The sequence below is a fragment of the Eschscholzia californica genome, unplaced genomic scaffold, assembly GCF_041429995.1.
Source record: "Eschscholzia californica isolate CP2 unplaced genomic scaffold, dmEscCali1.0.p SCAF_3, whole genome shotgun sequence".
NCBI lineage: Eukaryota > Viridiplantae > Streptophyta > Magnoliopsida > Ranunculales > Papaveraceae > Eschscholzia > Eschscholzia californica.
The window spans coordinates 10,744,875-10,768,235 of record NW_028238420.1 but is presented as its reverse complement, the minus strand read 5'-3'; the positions used below and the strand labels follow the sequence as shown (position 1 = coordinate 10,768,235).

General features: G+C 35.5%; 1 protein-coding gene and 1 long non-coding RNA gene across 5 annotated transcripts; both read right to left on the bottom strand.

Moving 5' to 3' along the window:
• Positions 1 to 2,160: 2,160 nt before the first annotated feature.
• On the bottom strand, positions 2,161 to 10,431 carry LOC147548351 (putative peroxygenase 5). Of its 2 annotated transcripts, XR_015237211.1 has the most exons (7): positions 10,081 to 10,431; positions 9,848 to 9,958; positions 7,393 to 7,478; positions 5,886 to 5,980; positions 2,700 to 2,825; positions 2,278 to 2,617; positions 2,161 to 2,205 (listed from the first exon to the last, which is right to left on the bottom strand). XR_015237211.1 is itself a non-coding variant. In XM_086667291.1 (6 exons), the coding sequence occupies exons 1-6, from the start codon at positions 10,121 to 10,123 to the stop codon at positions 2,476 to 2,478; spliced, it is 603 nt and encodes a 200-aa protein (XP_086523417.1). In that variant the 5' UTR covers positions 10,124 to 10,431; the 3' UTR covers positions 2,245 to 2,475. The 2 variants fall into 2 exon arrangements, 1 of the variants encoding a protein (XP_086523417.1); XM_086667291.1 differs by lacking the exon at positions 2,161 to 2,205 and having other exon boundaries at positions 2,245 to 2,617.
• An 8,930-nt stretch (positions 10,432 to 19,361) lies between these two features.
• On the bottom strand, positions 19,362 to 22,610 carry LOC147548350 (uncharacterized). 3 transcript variants are annotated; one of them, XR_015237718.1, is made up of 8 exons: positions 22,482 to 22,533; positions 22,296 to 22,368; positions 21,457 to 21,505; positions 21,279 to 21,377; positions 21,008 to 21,179; positions 20,639 to 20,775; positions 20,321 to 20,400; positions 19,362 to 19,577 (listed from the first exon to the last, which is right to left on the bottom strand). It is a non-coding gene; the product is annotated as an uncharacterized LOC147548350 (long non-coding RNA). The 3 variants fall into 3 exon arrangements; XR_015237719.1 differs by lacking the exon at positions 22,296 to 22,368 and having other exon boundaries at positions 21,279 to 21,338; positions 22,482 to 22,610; XR_015237717.1 differs by lacking the exon at positions 22,296 to 22,368 and having other exon boundaries at positions 22,482 to 22,553.
• Between the last annotated feature and the right edge of the window lie 751 nt (positions 22,611 to 23,361).

Here is a 23,361-nt window from a genome sequence, read left to right as displayed (position 1 = left end):
TTCCCCTCTCTCTAGATCTGGTTCTTGAAGAACCAGATCTAGAGAGAGAATGAAAGGAGAGAGAGGAGAGAGAAAAATATATTATTTTTTTTATGTTTGAAGGTGGGAAATAACCTCAATAATAAATATGAAAAATCGTCAAATTTGATGGATGCAACTATTCGTGCCCTAGAACACGGGATATACCCTAGTTTTTTCCAAAGAAGTAACTCATACCTTCATTAGAGCAAGAGGCATTGACGCATTGTGATGTTTGAGACAAAGTATTGTGTCATTACTTTTCTTATTTCCAAGCTCCAATGATTAGAATACCTTTTTCAATACTTCTAGACTTCGATTGTGAAATCGTTTCAGATTTGTTGTGAAAATCAGGTTTCTATACATATTGATGTCAATCCCATTTTTTACAAACATTCATTTGTCCAGCTCATAAGGTAGGGGACATTTTAACAAACTTTGTTTTTGCAAGTTTTTTTTTGTAATGAGATTTTGTTTTTGCAAGTTGGGCTATGTCACGTGTTACACACGCATCTCAACACATTCTCATATATTTACTTGCAGTGACTATTGAGGTAACACCCAATAGGTACCTAGAGGTATGGGCACCACCCAACAGGACGACTACATGATAAAAGCAGATTACGGTAATGGTTTGCAATTTGAGTGTTCCTAACTATGTAAATATTTGGGTTATTTTCCAAATGACCCCCAATTTTGTGACCAGCTTCCTGCCTGGCCCCCTAGATTAGCAAAAATACTCATATGGCCTCCTTTTTCAGTTATCTTTAACTTTACTTTACTCTCTCCTCCATCTCTTTTTCTCTCTGTCACATCATCTGTTACGCCACCTCATCATCTTCAAACATTTAAAAAAAAAATTTATTTTTTCTCTCTCTCTCTCTAAATTTTTTATTTTTTAAAAACTCTCTCTCTAGATCTGGTGAACCAGATCTAGGTCTGCGAACAGACGCAGACCTTCAAACACAACCAAATTATGGATCAAACAGCTAACTTCATGTTCATGATAACAATATCCAAAACCTAAAATCAAAATTAATTAATAACCTTTAAGATTGTATCTTAAATGTTCATGGATTTCAGGTTTTTCTTGTTTGCTAGTGTATTCCATTACTTATTTCAAATAGAATAATTGAGATAACTGATTCAAAGAAGATACACCCATCATCCTCATTTTTCAATTTTACTTAAACAATTTAAGATCAAATTCTTATAGATTCAATTTTCAATCAAAATAATCACAGACAAATTGAGATTACAACATAAAACCCATAACAAAGAAGTACGAAAACACAAAGAAAAAGATAGAAAAATAAAATAAAATTGCAGATTCAAAAGATTTAATACCTTTCCAGAATGACGAATGATATAAGCTGCGGTCGTCATGATTTTGATACCTAAAAGACGAAACCCAGAAGAAGGTTACGTTGTTCCCGGAAGACTTTTTGGTTGGAATGTTGGAATTGAATCGGAGAAGTAATATTTCTAAGAAAGAGAAAGAGGGAAGAGAGAGAGAGAGAGAGAGAAAGTGAAAGAGAGGAGAATCCAACTCTCTCCAAAGTCCAAACTAGAGAATTGAGCAAGAGTTGCCCTACCCTTTGTGTGTTTTTTCTTTTTTTGGAGTTTATTGACTCATCCTGTTTTACTCTCCACAATCTCCAAACATCAACCCTACATTTTCTTTTTTATTCCATGATGGTCTGCAAACAGACCTTCAAAGGTCTGTTCGCTTACCTAGATCTAGTTCACCAGATCTAGTGAGAGAGGGTTTTTTTTGGAAAAAAAAAATTTAGAAAGAGAGAAGAGATAGAAAAAAAATTTATTTTATTTTTATGTTTGAAGGTCACCGGCCGGAAAATTGGCCGACCGGCGACCTTCACCTGAGAAGATGATGAGGTGGCGTAACAAATGATGTGGCAGAGAGAGAAAAAGAGATGGAGGAGAGAGAGTAACGGAAAGTTAAAGATAACTGAAAAAGGGGGCCATATGGATATTTTTGCTAATCTAGGAGGCCAGGCAGGAAGCTGGTCACAAAGTTGGGGTCCATTTGGAAAATAACCCTAAATATTTTTACTTCTATTTCTATCAATTTTTTCTTATGTAAACTTATAAACATGCATCCGATCATATCAATTAAGCACCTTTTTATCTACAATCGTTCTTCTGCAATTTTATTTTTATTTCAAACTCAATGCCACGTGGGCGTGTGAGTCATTCCGTCAAAAATTTCGTAAGAAGCCTCCGTGAACATAGCATTACCGTGTAACCGATATTTTTTACATAAGTAGAATGTACTTATTATGAAGAATAAACCAATAACTTGGATCCATAATACCCACATCTCCCACATCTGACCCTTCTAATATATAAAATCCAAACTACAACATCATATAACATCACACAATTCAGCTATCTAGTATAGTATTATAACTGTTCTTATTTATTTACTTCAATTAGTTAGGCTTTCTTGCAATTTTTCTCCTCTAACATCTCAAAAAGACTTCCATCGTAAACAGCTCGAATCGTGTCCTTTTGCAGTAAACCGTTCTCGTCCTTACCGACCAGGTACAAAATTTTCCACTCTGACGTGGCTCCAATCCTGCAACATAGAAGAGCATTTTCATTAATATTGGAAACACTGCAAATCACATAAAAGTATTTCATTATAGGATTTGACAAACCATCCGCCGAAGTCTTTAGGAACCCGATTAGCCTGCAGCATTTCCGACAACTCGTCTGATGTTAAAGCATTTGCATGAGTATGTGCATGCTTTTGAAAAATTTCTTCAAACTTTTCAGGGACAAACCTACAACATCTCTAAATTATGAGTGGAGAAAAAAGAGCATATGGTCGAAAAGCACTCTAATTAAGATCATCCATTTTTCAATATTAAGGAACTCATCGGATACGTACTCTTAACTCTTTTTCATTATTTCAGTGAAAATTCATATAACGTGACCACAAAATATACTACTCGAGGTTAACCTCTTTATACTGTATGTAACAAAGGTTGATCTAAAGGTAACGAGTAATAAAAAAATTCTACACAATCTGATAATAAAAGTTACAACTATATCCCGCAACATTTTTCCCTTACTTTATATTTTCTCTAAACAACCCGATAACATGAGTACAATAATAGACAATTATACATTATTTCTCTTTGTTTCATCATAAAGATGGAATATGTTTACAATTGCCACAAATTGTTCCAAATACACTCTTACACTGGTGTATTACTTAGGCCAGCGCTTTGGGGAAATCAAAATAGTTTCCGGGGTGTGAAGACTTGGTCAAAAGTTGGTCAATTTTGTTTGACAATTTTATTTTGTGAGTTGTTAGAGGGAAAAATAAAAAACTCCCAACTCACCTCTCTCTCTCTCTCCACCTCATCTTCTTTCTCCACTTCATCTTCTTTCTCCACTTCATCTTCTCTCTCCCTACCATTCTCTCTCTCTCTTCTCCGATTAGGTCGCCGGCCGGAAAATTTTCCGGCCGGCGACCATGAAAAAAAAAAAAATTTCACTCTCTCTCTCTCTCTAGAAACTCCGGCGAAGGGGTTTCCCTTCGCCGGAGTTCCGGTCTGTTGAAGAACAGACCGATCAGTGGGGTTTCCCTACACCTAACAAAAGAACAGAGAGAGAGAGAGGATGTCAACAAAGAACAATAGCAATTCTCATCTGTTTCCTTTCACAATCCTAACTCTCTTAAAAATTCTTGCTATCTTCTGTATAACCCCTCTCTCTCTTTTCTTTCTCTTCCAACAACATCAACAACAAAATTCATCTTCACCATCCCTCTCATTTTCCAACAATATCTCTCCAAACCCTAACCAAATTTCCATCAAAGTTTACCTTGCTGATCTCCCCAGATCACTAAACTACGGGTTATTAGATAAATACTGGTCTTCCTTCACCACTGATTCAAGATTAGGCTCTAATGCCGATAGTCCCGATCTACCCACTGATCATTCTTCTCTAAAAACAAATCCCAATTTCCCTCCTTACCCAGAGAACCCATTGATTAAACAGTACAGTGCTGAGTATTGGATCTTGGGTGATCTCATGACACCTAAGAATCTTAGAGGAAATTCATTTGCAGAGAGGGTTTACAGTTTTGATGATGCTGATGTGATTTTTGTTCCTTTCTTTGCTACCCTAAGTGCTGAAATGGCAGTTAGGAGTTGAAAAGGGATTGTTTAGAAAGAAGGTTGATGGTAATGAAGATTATAAGAGGCAGAAAGAGGTTGTGGATTTTATTAAGGGTTCTAATGCTTGGAAGCGTTCCGGTGGTCGGGATCACGTTTTCGTCCTCACTGGTTTGTTCTTCTCTTTTCTTGCTCTATTCGCCTGGGTTTCTAGAGAGAGAGAGAATGAGTGAATTCTTTTTTTTTTTTTTTCATGGTCGCCGGCCGGAAAATTTTCCGGCCGGCGACCTAATCAGAGAAGAGAGAGAGAGAATGGTAGGGAGAGAGAAGATGAGGTGGAGAGAAAGAGGTGAGGTGGAGGGAGGTGAGGTGAGGTGGAGGGAGGTGAGGTGGAGAGTTTTTTATTGTGAACAATATTCCCCATAAAATATGTTTCCTCGGAAACTTTTCAAAATTTTGCATATTCCCTTTAAAATTTCACACCCCGGAAACTATTTAGCTTTCCCCAAAGAGCTGGCCATTACTTATAGCCTACCCTCGGCCCATAGTAAATCCGCTCCCTGCCGTTCCTTTTTTTTTTTTGAATTGGCCGTTCCTCTTTTTTATGCATCATTGTCAGTTATCATGAACAACAATGTTGTTTAGGGCGACAGTCATAACGTGACCCAAAAGCGAGCAAATGGCGAGGTGACACGTAGCTTCAATGTGCATACTGGATTAAGTTAAAGCTCGATGGTTCTATAGATTGTTACTAGGCTTGTATTCTCACATAAGGTTTCAAACAGAAACCACGTTTAAAATTTGATGAAACATTTGGTCCTTCTATTAGACCTTTAACTATTTTTATCATTTTATATCCTTAGAAGTTTCCAACCGGCCAGCCAATCGGCCAGACATGTTTCCAATGGATGAAAAAATGTCTTTCTTCATGGTGAGTTTTAAAGAGGTGATCTCCTCCATATGGCTACTCCCTTTGACTTTGTTAATTCCATTCATCATAATGATATATGTCTCCTTCATAAAGCTATTTATGGTCTGAAAGCTCTTTTTGCATGTATAGTGGCTCTAGTACTTTGTTATTAAAACTTGGCCTCAACAAGTAAGTTTGACACTTGTTTCTTCATTTTATCAAGTGTCTTTATTTATATTTGTTGTTGTGTGTGGATGACATTTTTTACAAGTAGAAATTTAAAGGTCATTGAGTACATTATTCTCCTTTTAGTTTTGATTTAAATATGATAAGCAATGAGCTATTTCATTATCTTTTTAGACATTGAGGCAACTAATAATGTTTAGCTTACCCCCTAGTTTATGACCATCTTCCTGTCTAGCCAACTACTTTATCTATGTAGATATTATGATGATTAGAGTCTTTTATGGTAGTTTTAAGTAAATCTCTTCAAACAATCACTTTGTTAGTTCATAGAGAGTTTGGACCTTAATATACTATCTTTGTTCAAGTTGCAGGAGGATAATAACAATGAGACTCTAACCCAAAATTCCTACTCGAGCACACAACTGACCACCATATCTTAGGGTAATCGGTATCTTAGAGTTTCTTACTTTGGTTTATGTCTTTCTATATATGTTTCTATTTATCTTTATGTAAAGTTTTACATTCGTACAACTATTTTTATTATGACGTAATAAGTTTTTCTCGACCAAAACCTTCGATATCAATTGGCTTTAGCTTTTGTTAAGCTGGAATGTTGGACTTACCTTCCTTCATTGTCATACACACCAGAGTCGCTTGTATGTTTTCCTCTCATAATATTTTGTACTTCAATCGGGAAGAGAAGAGAAAATGATTTCCCCTGCAAAATTACAAATTAACCTTAGTTAGAATCAAAAGTAATCACTCAGGTGATGTTCTCTTAAAATGTAAATTTGAGTTTTTTTTTGTCTTCCAATCTCAATCATGAGGTCAATTTGCTTGGGGTTTTCGTTTATTAGGGATTTAGGGTTTTGACCTAGTTTTAGCTCAATTGGGGACCATATTCATCAGATTTCTGTCCATTTCTCACTCTATGAAAAGTAGGTACCTCATGTGTAATTGAATTCGTCAACATTTTCGAGATGGCCGCTGATTTGGGGAAATAAAAAAATTAACCGCCGGAAAAAAGTGGAAATCCCAAAGTATATAAACCAAACATGCTCTTAAAGTCGCCGGCCAGAGTTAGCCTCCGGCTTCGTTCTCTCTTTTGTCTCTATCTTCTCTCTCTCTTCTCTCTCTATCTTCTTTATCTCCCTTTCTTTTCTCTATCTTTCTTCTCACTCTCTAACTCAGGCAAAGGGGAGGAACCTTTCGAATTTCTAGTTTCCAAACGAAACGATCTGTTTCGTCTGGAAACCAGAGCTCCGACAAAGGGGAGAGAGAACAGAGAGAGAGAGAGAGAGAGAGAGAGAGAGAGAGAGAGAGAACATAAGAACAAAGAGAGGAGAGAGAGAATATGAGAGTTGCCGGAGATGATGAAAATGTGGCCGGGATTTGTTGTGGAGGTCGGCGGAATTAATGGTGGAAGTCACATGTGTTCATGGTAAAAGTGGTAGGGGAAGAAGTTGAAAAATAGAAGGATTTAAGTATTTGGAGGAAACAAAAAATTTCAAAAAAAATTATTTCCACCCAAAACTTTGTACCCCAAATTTTTTTCTTTATTTCCCCAAATGACCCACCTTTGGAGATTTTTTTAGTTCAAACGTATGTATCTTCTTGAAGATTTCAGGTGCAACTAGGTGGAGATGATATTACACAAAAACCCTTGAAGTTAGGAGATTACCTTCACACCAAAATGACCCAAAACCATTGAAGATTTAAAACCCTCAAAGTTCCACAAGTAGGAAGTAACATTAGAAGAATTTGGGTTGTGTTTTTCAAAAACGATTTAATCAACATCTGGATCGTCGAATTTGTTCAGCGATGAAGAATTGTCCGCACGTCTAGGGACTACGAAAAATTGGTTATTGAAAAATAAAGTTTGGTAGTGAGGATGACCAAAGAGATTTCACTGTTGCAAAAATAACATCGATAGATCTCTAACGGACCTGATAATTAACTGGTCAAATGGTCTATTGGTTAAAATTTTGTAGTTGGCAACCCTCACATGTTTTTTCGAAATGGTGGAGGGTTTTTTTGCCATGTAACTTCATTTTCTCGACTAAACCATCATCCTTGTCAAAAGTATGATATCAAAGCAGAGAATTGAGTAAATAAGGAAGAGAAACTTGCCGGACGAGTCTGACGACTGAGACCCATATTGATGAAGAAAGCAGCCAAAATTGATAAAGGCACACCTAACCCAATTGCTCGACAACCTAAATAACAAAATCCCACTCCAATATTAAAAGACAGTAGCATTTTTTTTAATGAAATAATTTTTTAAAGAGATACTTTGGTCATATATGGACGTTTTGTACTTTTAGGATTCTAAACTAAAGGTTACAGGTCTTCAACAAAAAAAAACTAAAGGTTACAACGAAAAACTCTTGCATTTTTTCGTAACTTTTTGGATACACATTCCTCTTCACCCTCCATCTTCATCTTAACCATTAGCACTTTACCAACCATCCCCTGTCCACCTAATAGCTCCTTTCTCGAGTGCAGAGGAGCCTTTGACTTACTTTTCTATTCTTTCACGAAGGTCTCCCAGCAAAGTGGTTATTTTCTTGGATTTTTGAGGGAGAGGCCCAAAAAATGGAGGGTAAATAAGCATTACCCCCAGCCCAAAAAAAAAATTAGAACCCAGTCCAAATTGTCAGGACAGCTCACAGTTTCCTGGTTTTTATTTTATTTATCCCTCTTTTACCCCTCCACGGGAAATTTCTGTGTTTTCTAACAATCTGACGGACGACAGCGAATCAATTAATTCCCCGTACATGACGTCATGTCAGAGAAACATTCAGATTTTCTGAAAATTCAAAAATGGCGCCATTTTTTGACGAAATTTCAGCCAATTTTTTTGGATCCCTCCCATTATATTTTGTTTCAACTCCTTCTTTCTTCTTATTTATACATCCAAAAATCTTCTTTTCATCATTCTTATTTTGTTTTTCACATTTTATCTTCTTCATCTCTTTCAATCTTTAAAAACATAAATTTTCTTTTCTTTCTCTCTCTAAAAGTTTTATTTTCTTATTTTTGGATGTCCATCATTCTTTTTTGTTTCACATTTTATTTTCTTCATCTCTTTCAATCTCTAAAAACATCAATTTTCTGTTCTTACTCTCTCTAAAAGTTTTATGTTCTCATTTTTGGGTGTTCATCATTCTTATTTTGTTTCACATTTTATCTTCTTCATCTCTTTCAATCTCTATAAACATCAAAGTTTTCTGTCTCTCTCTCTAAAAGTTTTATGTTCTTATTTTTCTTCTTCATCACTCTTATTTGTTTCACATTTTATCTTCTTCATCTCTAAAAACATCAAAGTACATAACCAAATGTCCAGTGCATAGAACCATTTCCGGTACAGGAGAAAATTCCCAGTTCAAAAGTGTCCAGTACTAAACCAAATGACCAGTACATAGAACAATTCCCGGTGCACAAGAAAATTCCCCAGTACAAAAATGTCTAGTGCATAACCAAATGACGAGTACACAGAACAATTCCCGGTACACAAGAAAATTCCCACTACAAAAATTTCTAGTACATAACCAAATGGCTTGTACACAGAACAATTCCCGGTACACAAGAAAATTCCCAGTACAAAAATGTGTAGTACATATCTAAAAAATGACCAGTACACTAAATAGTTCCCGGTACACAAGAAAATTTCTTTATACAAATCAATGAAATACTACCAAAAATGAAGAAATTTGTTGAGATTGGAAAGAGATCAGAAATAAATCTGGAAAAAAAGAACGAAATTTGTTGAGATTGGAGAGAGAAATATGTGTGGGAGAAAATAAAAAAGAAATAAGAAATAAATCTGGAAAAAAGTACGAAAATGGCAAGTTGGTAAATTTTGTAATGGCAATTCTGTAAATTCATGGAAAGTACAAGGTTTAATGTCAGGTGCGTCAGACTATTTTCCAAAAAAATTCGAATTTCCCGGGAATTTTTCGATGGCAATTTTGTGAATTTATGGAAAGTACACAGTCTGATGGGAGGCGTGTCAGATTACTTGTCAGAAATTTTCGAGTTTCCCGGGAATTTTTCGATGGTCGTTTCGTAAATTTCAAAAAGAAGAAGGGTGTTTCGGAAATTCCACCCCTAGCCTGACTTTTTTGGACCTGCCCCTCATTTTTTATCTGCAGTGGGCCTGATACATATTGTTGGGCTGATTTTGGGCCTTTTGCCCAACCCCTCTATTTTCTTTTGTCAGAAAAAAAATGCAAACAATACAGGACTTCCTCTACCATTGTTATAAAGAGAGAAAACGGAGGGCTAAAAATTTGAAGTCTTTAAAAATATTCTTCTTAACAAAATAAAATCAATTTCATATTAGAGAACTTTTTTTTTTTTGATAAACATATATTAGAGAACTTATTTTAATATGTTTTTGACTTTTTTTCACCTCATTGAATTTAACTAAAAATCAATAAAATATGGAAAGAGAGAACCTAGTTATCATTGTACCTTTAAGAGAAAGAACAAATTAACCTTAAAAAAACAAACAATATTTAATTTGATGTATGTTAATCTTAACAATAATGATGCAGAATAGAACTTGACAAAATAAACAAACCTTTGTAAGTCTCCCATGGGTAAATGACACCATCTTTGTTTCTATCAAAGAAACTCACATGCTTTTTAAGCACGTTTTCTTCTTGGCCTTCTATTTTTGATTCTTTGTCACCTTCATCATCAATTGATCACAAATTATAAAATAATAAATATCAATATCGATAAAAATATCATTAATTCATTATATAAAATAAGAAAACCCAAGTCTATATTTTTGTCAAATTATTAGATTACCCTCATTCAATTGATTGGTGGAACGCAAGGAAATTCCTGCCATGGGAAGAAGAAAAAGAGAGACAGAAGGAATAGAGAGAGAGAGAGAGAGAGAGAGAGAGAGAAAGGAGATTAAGGCTTCCTAATTATGAGTGAGAGAGAGAGAGAGAGAGATAGATTGTAGGTAATGTGTACTGATAATTAGTCACTTTATAGCATTTTCTATGATTGCTTTGCTTCTCCTCCTAATTATGGTATAGAGAGAGAGAGATTGTTGGTAGTGTTTTCTGATTGGTCACTTTGTAGCAATTTCTTTGATTACTTTGCTTCTCTCTCTCTTCTATCTCGCTCTAAACTATAATGCGTAAAGGTAAAAAAAGAAGAAGATGCGGTTAGATATGACACCACGATAACACGCCAACTTTAATTATGCTTTTACTAGACAATTCATTAGGCCTCCACCAAGATTGACACACCATCACTTTCTGATATCATCTGCAACTAGCAAAAAGTTGTATGTACATATATTTTCTTGGAAGGTAATAACAGGGCCGGCCCAAGTAGTTGGGAGGCCTAAAGCGAAGGAAATTTGGGGGCCCTTCGTACACAAGTAAAAGAAAATTAATTTTTTGCGGTAACAAATGAATTCATACGAAAAACATAACGAAAATTCATAAACCTGAATCTATACTATATAAGAAGATCCAATTTACATATAGATATGGGTTAAATATGTATCGAAAACATTGTCTTGTCTTTTGAGATGCAAAATTACTAAATATGCATCCATGAACTATTTCTTTAACGACATTTCCATTAACAGGTTATTCAATTAAATAAGTAAGTTACACTCTAAAACTACCCATTGCAAAATTGTCCGACACTATAATTTTCGCGAAGTATTTATGTAAAGAATTTTCTTGAGAACGGTGATTTTTCTAACCTCTTTTTCATTTTTACTTTTAGTAGGCCCTGATTGATGTGTACGCTTCATTCTCGTGGTATTATCGAACACTTATAAATATACTAAGGAATAAAGGAGAATATGAGATCTCAATATAATTGTTCTCCGGTAGAACTTAATTTTAGAAAAAATAATAAAATCAACCAGCTTCTTCAATTCTAGGTGTTTAATTCTTGCACAAAAAGAAGTATTTTTTTAATTTGTATTGAGGGCCCCACGATAAATTCGTCACCAGATTTCCTTCCAAGAAGAAGGCAAGATAAAGAGAGTGGCGTACGTCCTCCGAGGGTTTATAAAGAGGTTTGGATTGGTTCTTATTTTGACTGGGTTTTGGGTATTTTGTTTTTTCCATGAAGGTGCCTTTAACTAATTGGACTTTTGGGGCCTTTCTACAAAGTGAGGCCCAAAGCAGCCGCTTTGGCTGCTTTGGGCCTGGGCCGCCCCTGGGTAATAATAAAGCAACCGAAAATCAAGACAGATTTGTGAGAGAAATTTAAATCAACTCTCACGATTTTCGGCCTTATAAGTGAGGGGATTGTTGCTCGTAAATGTAGACAATTTAAATCAACTCTAGTTTCCTTTCTTTCAAGGTAGATTAGTTAGCTAGCCAATTGGAAAAGGTAAATTAAGCAATTGCCAAGAGATTGAAATGAGTTGTATTAAGCTTCACTAAATCCCTTTCATGAATTGATGATTATAATAAATTTAGTACAAGCTAGGTATATACAGATCACTAGAAGCAGAGTTTGAGTACGACCAGGGATAAGGAGAGAGTGAGAGAGGATCAGCTAGGCATGGAGGCCGACTAGAGAAAGAGGCGTGATCGTTGGATCTTCCTTGAGCAAATCTTGTCTATCCATCTTTGAGTCATAAAAAATTGAAATGCTTATGAGTTATGAAGATCATAAGCATGAAGGATTGGTATTTCTGTTTATAGACGGATATTGGTGAAAGCCGTATATGAGGAAGACAAGTCCTTGTGGCCTAAGACACCCGATATCGACCTTTTTGGGTTCGGTTCCTTTAATACTCTCCCTCAAATTAGAGCATGTGACAAAGTATGACATGCTCAATTTGTTGATGAACATGCTAAAAGGATGGGAGTCAAGTGGCTTAGTAGCTTAAGGAATCACCTAATGTTGTAAAATACACAGTCGTCGATCAACGTGTATCCGAGCAGTCAACCCAATGTTAACCCGGTAAAGAAGGTCGTAGATAGGTGCATCATGATGAGAAGATCGCGTGGTTGAGACATGTATTTGATGATGTCTAAATCTGGATTTAGGTTATCAATCAGGATGTGAAGATGTTGCTTCAAACATCGAACTGCTTTTTGTAATTCTAGGACAAAAATCTGCAAAGAACTCAGAAACCCTTCCAATGTTTAAGGCAGTAAGGGGGGCTTGCAGTTAAAGAATTGATTTGGAAGTCTAAGTTTAGAGATTGAACATTTGATGACCCTTTTTTAGGCGAATATGTTGCTTTATATAGGCTTATTAGCCGAGTGTTGGTAAGCAGCTAAGATAATGCGATGGCGAATCACCGGCTTAGATTGAACCTCGCTTTGCGGTAGTAAGAAATATAAGTTAAAAACTTGTTTGCGTATATTTTGTATTCAGAGATACTTATAGTGAGAATTGAGTTTTAGAGAAGGAGATTCATAAAAAAAAAAAAAAAAAAAAAAAAAAAAAAAAAATTATGTTCCAATAAAGAATAATTTCTGCATACTGTACTTAGCCACCATTATGAGAGATAAAAATAAGAGAAGTTGCAGAAAGATCAAGACTGAGAATTGAACTATCTAGTTCAAAATTGTTGATTTGATGCTACTCGCATTTGGTACTGTAAAGAGTTGAACTAATCGAATATCAATCTTATTAGCTAGGTAAAACCAAAAGTACAATTACAGAGAGGATGATATCCTTATATAGTCTTTAGAGAGAGAGAGATTAAACAGTATTTAGAGAGAGAAAGCTAACTAACATTAACTAACTAATTGAATAGTTAGTTTAGGATAACAGCCTAGATAATAGCACCCTAACCCGAGTGCCCTTGTGGTAATATAAGAGCGCCTGCAACTATAGTCGAGAGTGCCTCTATCGTAATGGTAGTTATGACAGTTGATTTCATCTTCTCCAACTCTTCCATTAGCTGAATCTTCCTCTTATCCTTTATCTCTCACAGCCCCCCTCAAACTAATGGTTCGATGTTTGGAAGAACCATGAGTTTGCTTCGAATGAAATCGAATTGAGAGGAGAGAATACCCTTTGTAAAAATATCAGCCAAATTTGCTTCAGATGAAACAAATTGAATCTCCAAAGTGGAACTCATAACCAAATCTCGAATGAAATGGTAATCAATCTCAATGTGTTTGGTTCTAGCATGGAATACAGGATTAGAAGCAAGATATTTGGCCCCCATATTGTCACAGGAAATTCGAAAAGGAACAGAAACTGAAACCCCAAGTTCCTCAAGAAGATAGGACATCCATAAGAGCTCAGAAGTTGCAAGAGACAGAGCTCTATATTCTGCTTCTGTAGAAGACCTAGACACTGTTGTCTGCTTCTTTGAAGACCATGAAACCAAAGAAGAACCAAGAAAAACACAATACCCACTTGTAGATCTTCTAGTATCGGGACATCCCCCCCAATCAGAGTCAGAAAAGGCTTGTAGCATAGAAACATCTCCTGACTTAAGCAAAATACCACCTCCAACAGTACCTTTTAGATACCTTAGGACCTTTTTGAGAAGGATTAAGTGAGAAGTCCTAGGCTCATGCATAAATTGTGATAAGTAATTGACACTATATGTCAAGTCAGGCCTAGTCATAGTAGCATATTGCAGACCCCCAACCATGCTTCTATAGAAAATTGGATTATCAATAAGCTCACCATCGAGTTTAGAAACCTTCTTGCCAGCTGAGATAGGTACTAGGCTGGGTTTAGAGTCAGAGAGTCCTGACTTTTCCAATAACTCAAGGGTATACTTAGTTTGAGTTAAAAACAATGAGGAAGGCTTTCTACTCACTTCAATTCCAAGAAAATAATGAAGGTGTCCAAGCCTCTTCATAGCAAATTCTGTAGCCAGCACAGCAAGGAGTTGATCAAGCAAGGAGTCTGATGTGCCAGTGAGGATGATATCATCCACATAACGCAGAAGCACCATCATGTGCTCACCAGATTGAAACACAAACATGGAGGTGTCTGAAGCACTCTTGGAAAAACCCCAATTCAAAAGATATGAGGCAAATCTTGTAAACCAGGCTCTTGGAGCCTGTTTAAGCCCATAGATAGCCTTGTGCAGATGACACACATGATCAGGATATTGAGGGTCAGAGAACCCTGGTGGTTGTCTCATATAAACTGTCTCAGTTAGATGCCCATGAAGGAAGGCATTTGAGACATCCAACTGCTGAATAGGCCAATGGCTAGAGATAGCTAAAGTGAGAACAACTCTAATGGTTTGTATCTTAACCACTGGGCTAAATGTTTCCATATAATCAATGCCCTCTTGCTGATTTTGAGGCTTCTGAGGGGAAGTCCTTATACCTTAGCCTATATTGTCTGGCTGTATGTCCCCACTTATAGCATATCCCACAAGGTACTGTGGTGAAATCAAAAAATTGTTCCTATTTTGAGAGGAAAACCCTCAAATTGGGTCTAAATGGTGTCTTTTGACCATTTTCAAGCATTTGGGTCTGATTAGAAGGCCTCATAGATGATGATCTTGAGCTATTTCTATTCTGTACTTTCTTGACAAAGTATAGCTCACTTGAATCATTATTTGATTCTTGCTCCTTCAACCATTGTTCATGATGGATCAATCTGCTTCTTAATTCACCAAAACTCAGATTACTATATCTATTTTGTATGGTAATTACAAATTGAGAGTATTCTCTTCCTAAGCCTTGAAGAACTATTCTAATTAACTCACTTTCACTTACTTTATCATTCACAGCTACAAGGAAATCAGCAATATTCTTGATTTTACTCAAGTATTCAGATATGGGAATCGATCCTTTCTTTATGTTTTGAATTTTATTTCTCAAAGAAGACTTCTGTGCTTCGAATTCTTGAAGAAATACTGTTTCTAAGTAGCACCATATTTCCCTAGAAGTCTTTAATCCTAGAATATCAGATGCTATAGAATGTGTAATTGTAGCTTTGATGCAAGATTTCACAAAGCTATCGGTTTTTCGCCATTGAAGGTAAGCTGGGTTTGCTATATCTCTTCCTTCCTCTACAATCAATTGAGAGGGTTCACTATAGGTGCCATCGATGTAGCACACTAGATCATTGCCAATTAGGGCATTTTCAACTTGATCTTTCCAAACAAGAAAGTTCGATCCATCTAATCTCGCAGATATTAAATTCATAAGATTTGGATTACAAAATACCTGATTTTGATTCGAATTCATCTTTGATTGTTTGAAGTTTAATGATGATGATGATAAAGACTGTATCTCTGATTCCTTGATAGCAGAAGATCAGCTTTCTTCCTTGTTCTTGATTTCGGTTTGCTCTTCGAAAATCAATTTTAGGGTTTTTTGCTCTGGTACCATGTAAAGAGTTGAACTAATCGAATATCAATCTTATTAGCTAGGTAAAACCAAAAGTACAATTACAGAGAGGATGATATCCTTATATAGTCTTTAGAGAGAGAGGGATTAAACAGTATTTAGAGAGAGAAAGCTAACTAACATTAACTAACTAATTGAATAGTTAGTTTAGGATAACAGCCTAGATAATAGCACCCTAACCCGAGTGCCCTTGTGGTAATATAAGAGTGCCTGCAACTATAGTCGAGAGTGCCTCTATCGTAATGGTAGTTATGACAGTTGACTTCATCTTCTCCAATTCTTCCATTAGTTGAATCTTCCTCTTATCCTTTATCTCTCACAGGTACAGTTAGGAAGCAGCAATATCACAATTGGTGTTGAAACTCAATAAAAAATGCATGATTGATGAAAATCAAAAAAACTAAAAGTCTGTTTGTCACGTGAAAGTCTGAGAAAATCGATTTTCTGTTGTTCAGTAAGGGCAAAAATATTTATTTCCCGTGGTAAAAAATGTTGGAAAAAAGATCCACAAATTTTCCGACTAAAAAGATGGGAAAACGGATTTTCCGCTCTCGCAGAAAACATGCCGCCTCCCTTCCCGTGTTTATCTCTCCCTACCTCGTTTTTCTATCTCTCTCTAACACTAAGCTTCTCTCTCAATCTCTGATCTCCCTCTCTCGATCTATGATCCCATAAGCTACTCCTTTACTTTCAAAACTATCAATTTATCCTTAGATGAGTTTCCTTAGTGGGCTCTCTCCACCAACAATTTTGTCCTTCAAATCTCATAAGCTTAAATTTTTAGACCTCTTTGAATTTTAACATTTTCTACTCACTACTGAAATGTTCATGAAGGAAGAGAAGACGAACTTTGAAAAGAAAGAAGTTGAAGGCGAGAGAGGAAGAAGATGAAGAGCTGAGAGAAATAAAGAAAGGAAAGTGGAAAGTTGACCTTTTAGTCAATGCATTGAAATGACAAAAATATTCATTTAAGTATTTAGCATAAACTAGGGGTCAGGCAGAAAACTGGTCACAAACTAGGGGTCATTTGAAAAATAACCCTAGATGAAAAATGCTCTGAAAATGGAAGTTTTGAATTGTTCACTTGTTCATCTAGAGAAACTCACCTCTGTCTCGATCTCAATCGCCTCTCTCTAGATTTCAATTCTCGTTATAGATGTCCATCATTCTCTCTATAGTTCTCCATCGTTCTCTCTCTATCTCAGTCTCCCTATCTCTATCTTAAAGGTCGCTCAATCGATCTCCAATTGGGAGCGTTGCAGTTCCCCGAATCAGTCTCGTTCCCATGAACCCTAACTGAAGGTCGAACAGGAGAGATTACTGAACCTTTTATTTGAGATGTTCTAAAGTTCCCTAGGAGATATTGCCTCTCTAGCCAACAACAATAATGTCTAGTGCCTTTAGAAATTTCCATTTGATTATCTCACACATATAAAAATGAATTTTTGATATGAAAAAATAAAGTATGAAGCGGACAATAAGGTTTGTCGCTGGAGATTCTTATCCAACAAAGTATAATTTAATTCATCTTCAAATTTTTGATTTTGGGGATCAATATAAGGATTTCAGTTGGACATATTTTAACTTCTATATTGGAGCATCTCCATGCAACACTCAGTCTTCAAACTCAGAGTGACGCATAAGATTTTTAAAGGTTTTAAAATCTCTCTCCAAAGCAATACTCAATCTGGATCACTAAAATAATGTAACAGTAGTTAAATAGAGGTATCTCAAGAGCACACTGCATTTTTAGAGTGTCCGGAGTATTCTCTTAAGATATTTCAAATTGTCTTAGCCATCACTATTTGAATTTAAATCAATAGATATCATATCTTCATGAACCTTCAAAATATTGAGGACATGCGCATTGACAGAGTATAAGACTTGAAAAAGGAGGTGATTCACCAAACTCAAAGAAAAAAAGCAAGTTCAATTACAGATATATGGGTGCAAATTCAAATCCGACGTGCAAAACTAGTGACTATTACAACTGTAACCTCCTTTTTCTTAATTAAACATTTGAAGAATATCTACATAACCTCAGACAACAAATAAATGAAGAAAAGTCAACACTGAGTTGTCCAAGTGGTTGATAATGTTGACATAAACTCCAAAACTTGGCGGTCTCGGGTTCGATTTCCACAAACGAAGAAAAATAATTTTATTTCAACCAATATTCTTCATTTTGTATCTTTCATCGCTGAAAACCCGAGACTCAGACTCCAAAAAGAATCAATCTCAAACACGAAGAAAGCCTAACAAGAAAGAGTAAAACAACCCAGAAATATGCATGCTAAAACGATCATAAATTCACTAAGATTCGACCACCAAATACAAATCCAGCCATTCAAAAATACTAGATGAACAAGTCAGGATTACCTCTGCAAAATTTCAGCTCAATCGGAGAAGATCTCACCGTCAGGTTTCCCGAACACCGAAGACTTTACGTGCTGAAAATACTCAGCCCCGCTGACGACTTCCTCTTGGCAGACCTCTTTCTCTCTCCTCACTTCTCTTGTGCATTTCTAATTGTGTTCGGTGCTTCTCACACACTTCTAAATTAGATTAACGTAGTATTTATGGACTTCTCCTTAACCTTAACTGCACTAACCCATAGAAAACTAACTTGATCCGAATTTGATATACTAAACCAACCCTAACTAGGTTTCCCCACAAAGAGGACAACTCAACACTTAAAACCCCATTAATTTGTCCTTCATTGATTTGTAGATAAAATTTTAGTGAGAAAAAATAAAAGTTCTGCAAATTTTAGAGAGAGAGAGTTTGTGAAGAAAATATAGAAAGAGAAATAAAAGGATTTGCGCCTTATTTTCTCGTAGTCAAACAATGGAAAGTGTTGGTCATTGTACGGTGCAAGGTTAAAGGAGGAAGAAAAAAAAGTTCCGTCTAAAAGTACTTTTCATGACAAATGGATCTGTGCCTTATTTCCTCTCCATACTGGAGCGCGGTCGTATTAGGGGGTCAATTGTCAGACCTTAACTCAGTTTTCTATACAATTTTTCTTTCAAATATTCACTAAATACAATATGACAAACATTTGTAGCCCAATAATGGAAGAAACAGATTGAAGAAATATTTTTAAAGACCTTTACCTTTTGTAAAATATCGCATTACAAGGACTCACATATTTGGTTATTTATGATTAAATATAACGTTTAAATGGTTTGTGAAGTAGTAAAACTTCAAAAAATGTTTATCATCAATTTTAAGTTGATTTGAAGTGATTTCAGGGTAGTTTGTAAGTAGTAATGAAGAGTCCAATCAGTTTTTTATATCGTTTTGGACTGAGGTCACAAAAATCAACAATGATGCTATGCCCTGCAGGAATCCCGGTTGAAACCCGACGCACTGACATGACGCGCCAATCGGGTATAGCATCCTATGTGTAAAGCAAGAACCGAGATTTCAACGAAATAACAAAATGGTCCCTTTAAATTCCCCATAATTAAAGAGATGAATTTTTCATAAGTAAGAAGAAATTAACCCAGTCAGAGAACGACTCTCTCTCCTCACATCAGAACAGTAGCTCGGGTTTCAACGATTTTTCTTCTTCCCCTTCATTCGTTCGTTGGATATGAAAAAGGTTAGGTTGTTAATCTAGAGTTATTAGGGTTTTCTTCTGAATCTGTTCTAACCAAGATAGTTAAGGTATCTTCTTTAGTTTCTCTCTCTAACTTCCTTACTTCTTCTGAATTTGTTAGAGACGGGGGTGTAACCCGTGCCTGTGGGGCAGGACAGTTATTTCAAACGCATTATAGATCGAGCACACTGTGTGAATAAGCACAGATTACAATCAAATTACAATTTTTTGTATGTATTCCTTAGGTTGGTTCACCATTTACCTACTTCAACAACATAATTCTGGTAAAAGACACCTACAAAAACATATAGAGTGGTATAAGTGTTCTCTGGAAACAAATTTTGTCGCTCCTCCAAATGCTGCATTTACGATACCTGAAGAACATGTTGAAGAAATTAGTAACACTTAACATATATACTACCTTAACAAAGGCAAGACAAAAAGCTTAGTAATACATAACACATTGAGTACTGCCAATTAGAGGAAATTACCAACAACAATTAAACACATAACAATGAAAAGTACTACTGCTACAAAAACAGCGAGAAGCAAATAACCTTGAAACATGAAAGCAAGTAACAGTGACTGATGAAGAGGAATGAGTAATTAAGACAAACATGAAAGGAACATAATATCCCTGACTCGTCTGACTCAAATGAAACCGTTAGTTAGCCATTTAGTCGAATAATACAAAACCAAGCATTTGTTTCTCAAGTCAGATTTCACATGAAACCAAAAAGAAAAGTATTCGTTTAATAAGTTTGAGAAGATTTTACTTAGTATACATTTGATTAACTATACCAATTAACTGGTTTTGCATTGAACTTGGTTTTGGAGAACTACGGGTTTATTTTCCAGGAGAGTGAATCAAAGTTACTTACAAATTTTTCATTAAGTTTAAGTTTTTAAGGATAAATAGTGAATATGTGTTGTGTTTCTTATCTTAAACTTTTCAGGTTATTAACGACAGAGTTGACATTGTTGAGGTTCTTATGACCACTAATAATCATTTTCTGGTTATTGTTTCTCGGAGTAAACATAAAACTCAACCAAGAAGAACAATAATAATTTAAAAAAAAAATCATAGAAAAGGTTAAACATGGTGAAATTAACTTACTTATGATACCAATAAGCATTTCCAAAAGCTTGACAGCCTCTAAACTCCTTTTGAATTTTCGAAACAGATCTATCCTCAAACTGCTTACAATTCAAAGAAAAAAAAGGATAGTGGATCAATTTTTTAAATATTGAATAAGGTTTTGAGTCCAAAATAAAAACAACTATGTTACCGAAAAACTTGGTCAGTGTCTGTTCACAGCCTCATGAACAAAGTTGAAAATGCATTGCAAATTGTATATCAGCAACAATTAAGAAACCCCCAATGACTCATTTAAATATATTTGAACCACAAAGAAGAAGAAAAATAAAATCGAACCTTTTGTCGATGCTATTAGCCCTAGCCTTCTCAAATTTCTCTTGAGTAACCACTCTTTGTAAGGGTTTTGGAAGTGGTGGAAGTTTATGAGCAGAAATCCCAATATGTCTCAAAAATATTAACAACAATCATAACCCCTACCAAAATAGAAAGAACTTCTTTTCATCAAACACAAACTGATTAATGATACAATAGTATGAAGGGGAAAAGAAATAGGGTTTTCATCAATTTTAGATATCAAAACAGAAAGCAACAGCACAGAAAAATCAAAATAAACCTAATGAACCAACATATATTCAAATCCATATCAATTTTAGATATCAAATAAGTTTTGAACTTAATATAACATGAAAAGAATGGAGAGCTTACAGTTCAGACTTTGTATTTTTCTCACTCTCCCTCTTCACGCTCCCTCTCTCATTTCATCTTCACGCTCAAGCTACTTCTCTCTCACTCCCCCTCTCTCAAATAGCTTGAAGGTACTCCCTCTCTTCTTCTCACAACGGATTGGATCCATGGTCTCCTGGTGAACGAATCAAGTCTGAAATGTAAGATATCAATCTCTGTTAAAATTGATATCAGCCATCCAATCCAAGAAGATAAACTCAATGAGATGAGAGAGAGATATATGTATGTATACCTGCGTGAGAGAGAAGGTACTCCCTCTCTTCTTCTCACAACGGATTGGATCCATGGTCTCCTGGTGAACGAATCAAGTCTGAATGTAAGCTATCGATCTCTGTTAAAATTGATATCAGCTATCCAATCCAAGAAGATAAACTCAATGAGATGAGAGAGAGAGATATATGTATGTATACCTGTGTATGAGGAAAAGGGAAGGGAGACACACCCATTACATTGATTTAACTATTTCAAACATAACCGGTAAAACATGAAGTCAGTTTAATTGGGTCCAGATTTACAGTAATCAAGAAAATAATCAAAGCCAAACTTGGCTGCTAGGGAATTTGAAGTTCACCCAACTGGAGAGAAGAAAAAACTTGAAAGTTCACCCAGAAACAACCATCTATGGAAGAAACAATAAGTACATATCAAATTGGGCTTGAACTATTTGGACTTAAGATCCTAACGTGACACAATCTTCCTAATTTACACTAATAAATGCATTGCATGTCTATAAGTGCCTTTGATTGGGTAAACATAGACCGAATCAGATTGCTTGTTATTTAAGCAGGCAGCACTGTTCAAGTGTTGTCGATCAAAGTCATGTCGAAGAGTAAGATTCAAAAAATGAACCTCCAACATAGACAAAAAACCAAATAACATGGGATTGTAAGTTTGTAACTACCAAAATTTCAAACAGAAATTCATAGTGAAATAACACACAATAATTAGTAAAATAACACAGAAAAATTAGAACTCTTAAAGAATTTGACCCTAAACACTGCACTTGCAATCTGTGGTAACAACAATACTGATTTCACAACATTTGAGCAGCTAAATATTGCACATCCAAGTTGAACAGCTTAGTTAGCTAAAAAAACCCTAAATCGGGTTTGGTATATTTCAGCTGAATACATGCCAGAAGCTAAATAACTGATCCGAAGAAAATGATAACTGAAATTTTAAAGACAACCATCACAGACTGAATTCTCTGAAACACTATATTCAAACTAATTGACCACGATTACAATACCAATAGGTCTTTGAAGACGACTCCAAGCTTTTTCCTTTTCTCCTAGGGTTTCATAATCGGATCAAAATCAGTTCTGTTCTTCAAAAACATAAAATTTTCCTAAGCAAACAGAAGTATCAAACATTCGATGAGAGAGATATAGAGAGAGAGAGAGAGAGAGAGAGAGACAGAGACAGAGATGGTTACCTGCGATGAGAGAGCCTGGAAGGAGATGAGAGAGAAAAACTGGGAGATGAATGAAAGAGATAGAGAATGTGCGTGGGATAGAGAAGGGTTGGGCGGGAAAGAGATGGAAGGATTTCGCTGTTTGGGTGTGGGGATCTTTCGAAAGATGCTGTTTGTTAACATTTGGACCCTTGGATCACTTGCAAAGTGAATCTGAGCCATCTAATTTTGAAAAACTAAACCTCAACCACTATTTTGAAAAACTAAACCTCAACCACTTGATATATCCTTGTGAGGATAAATCTGGACCGTTGGGAGGAGGGGAAAAGATACCCTCCTCCCTTATTATATAGATAATTGTTATCGAAAGTTCAATAAATAAAAATTCTAAACTAAGTTGAAGCAAAACAATAAGTTGACAATTGTGATTAAAATCTAGGGCAATGTTTAGAGATAAAATTAGGGCAAAGTCAGTTGTCACTAACAATATAACTACAAATCAGTAATCATCACATTAAAATCTAGGGCATTGTTTAGAGATAAAATCTATGGCAAAATTTGACAAATCAGTAATCTGAGCTAAGTTATTACAACAGTCTGATCCTCGTAAGTAATTATCAAGTAAAATCTAGAGCAAAATCAGTTGAAATTGATCAAAGAAATTGTTTTATTCCTTGATGGATTACAAAAGAAATATAAGACTCTATTTATAGAGTTACAATACTACTAGTTTCTAACTTTACTAGTTTCTAACTTTACTAGTTTCTAATATTTTACTAGTTTCTTAATAGTTTATACTAATATGTTTACTAGTTCCTAATTCTTACTAGTTTCTAATATTTGATGTTTCCTAATATCTATTATATGGGATATCTTAATATATAGAAAGATATTTCAACAC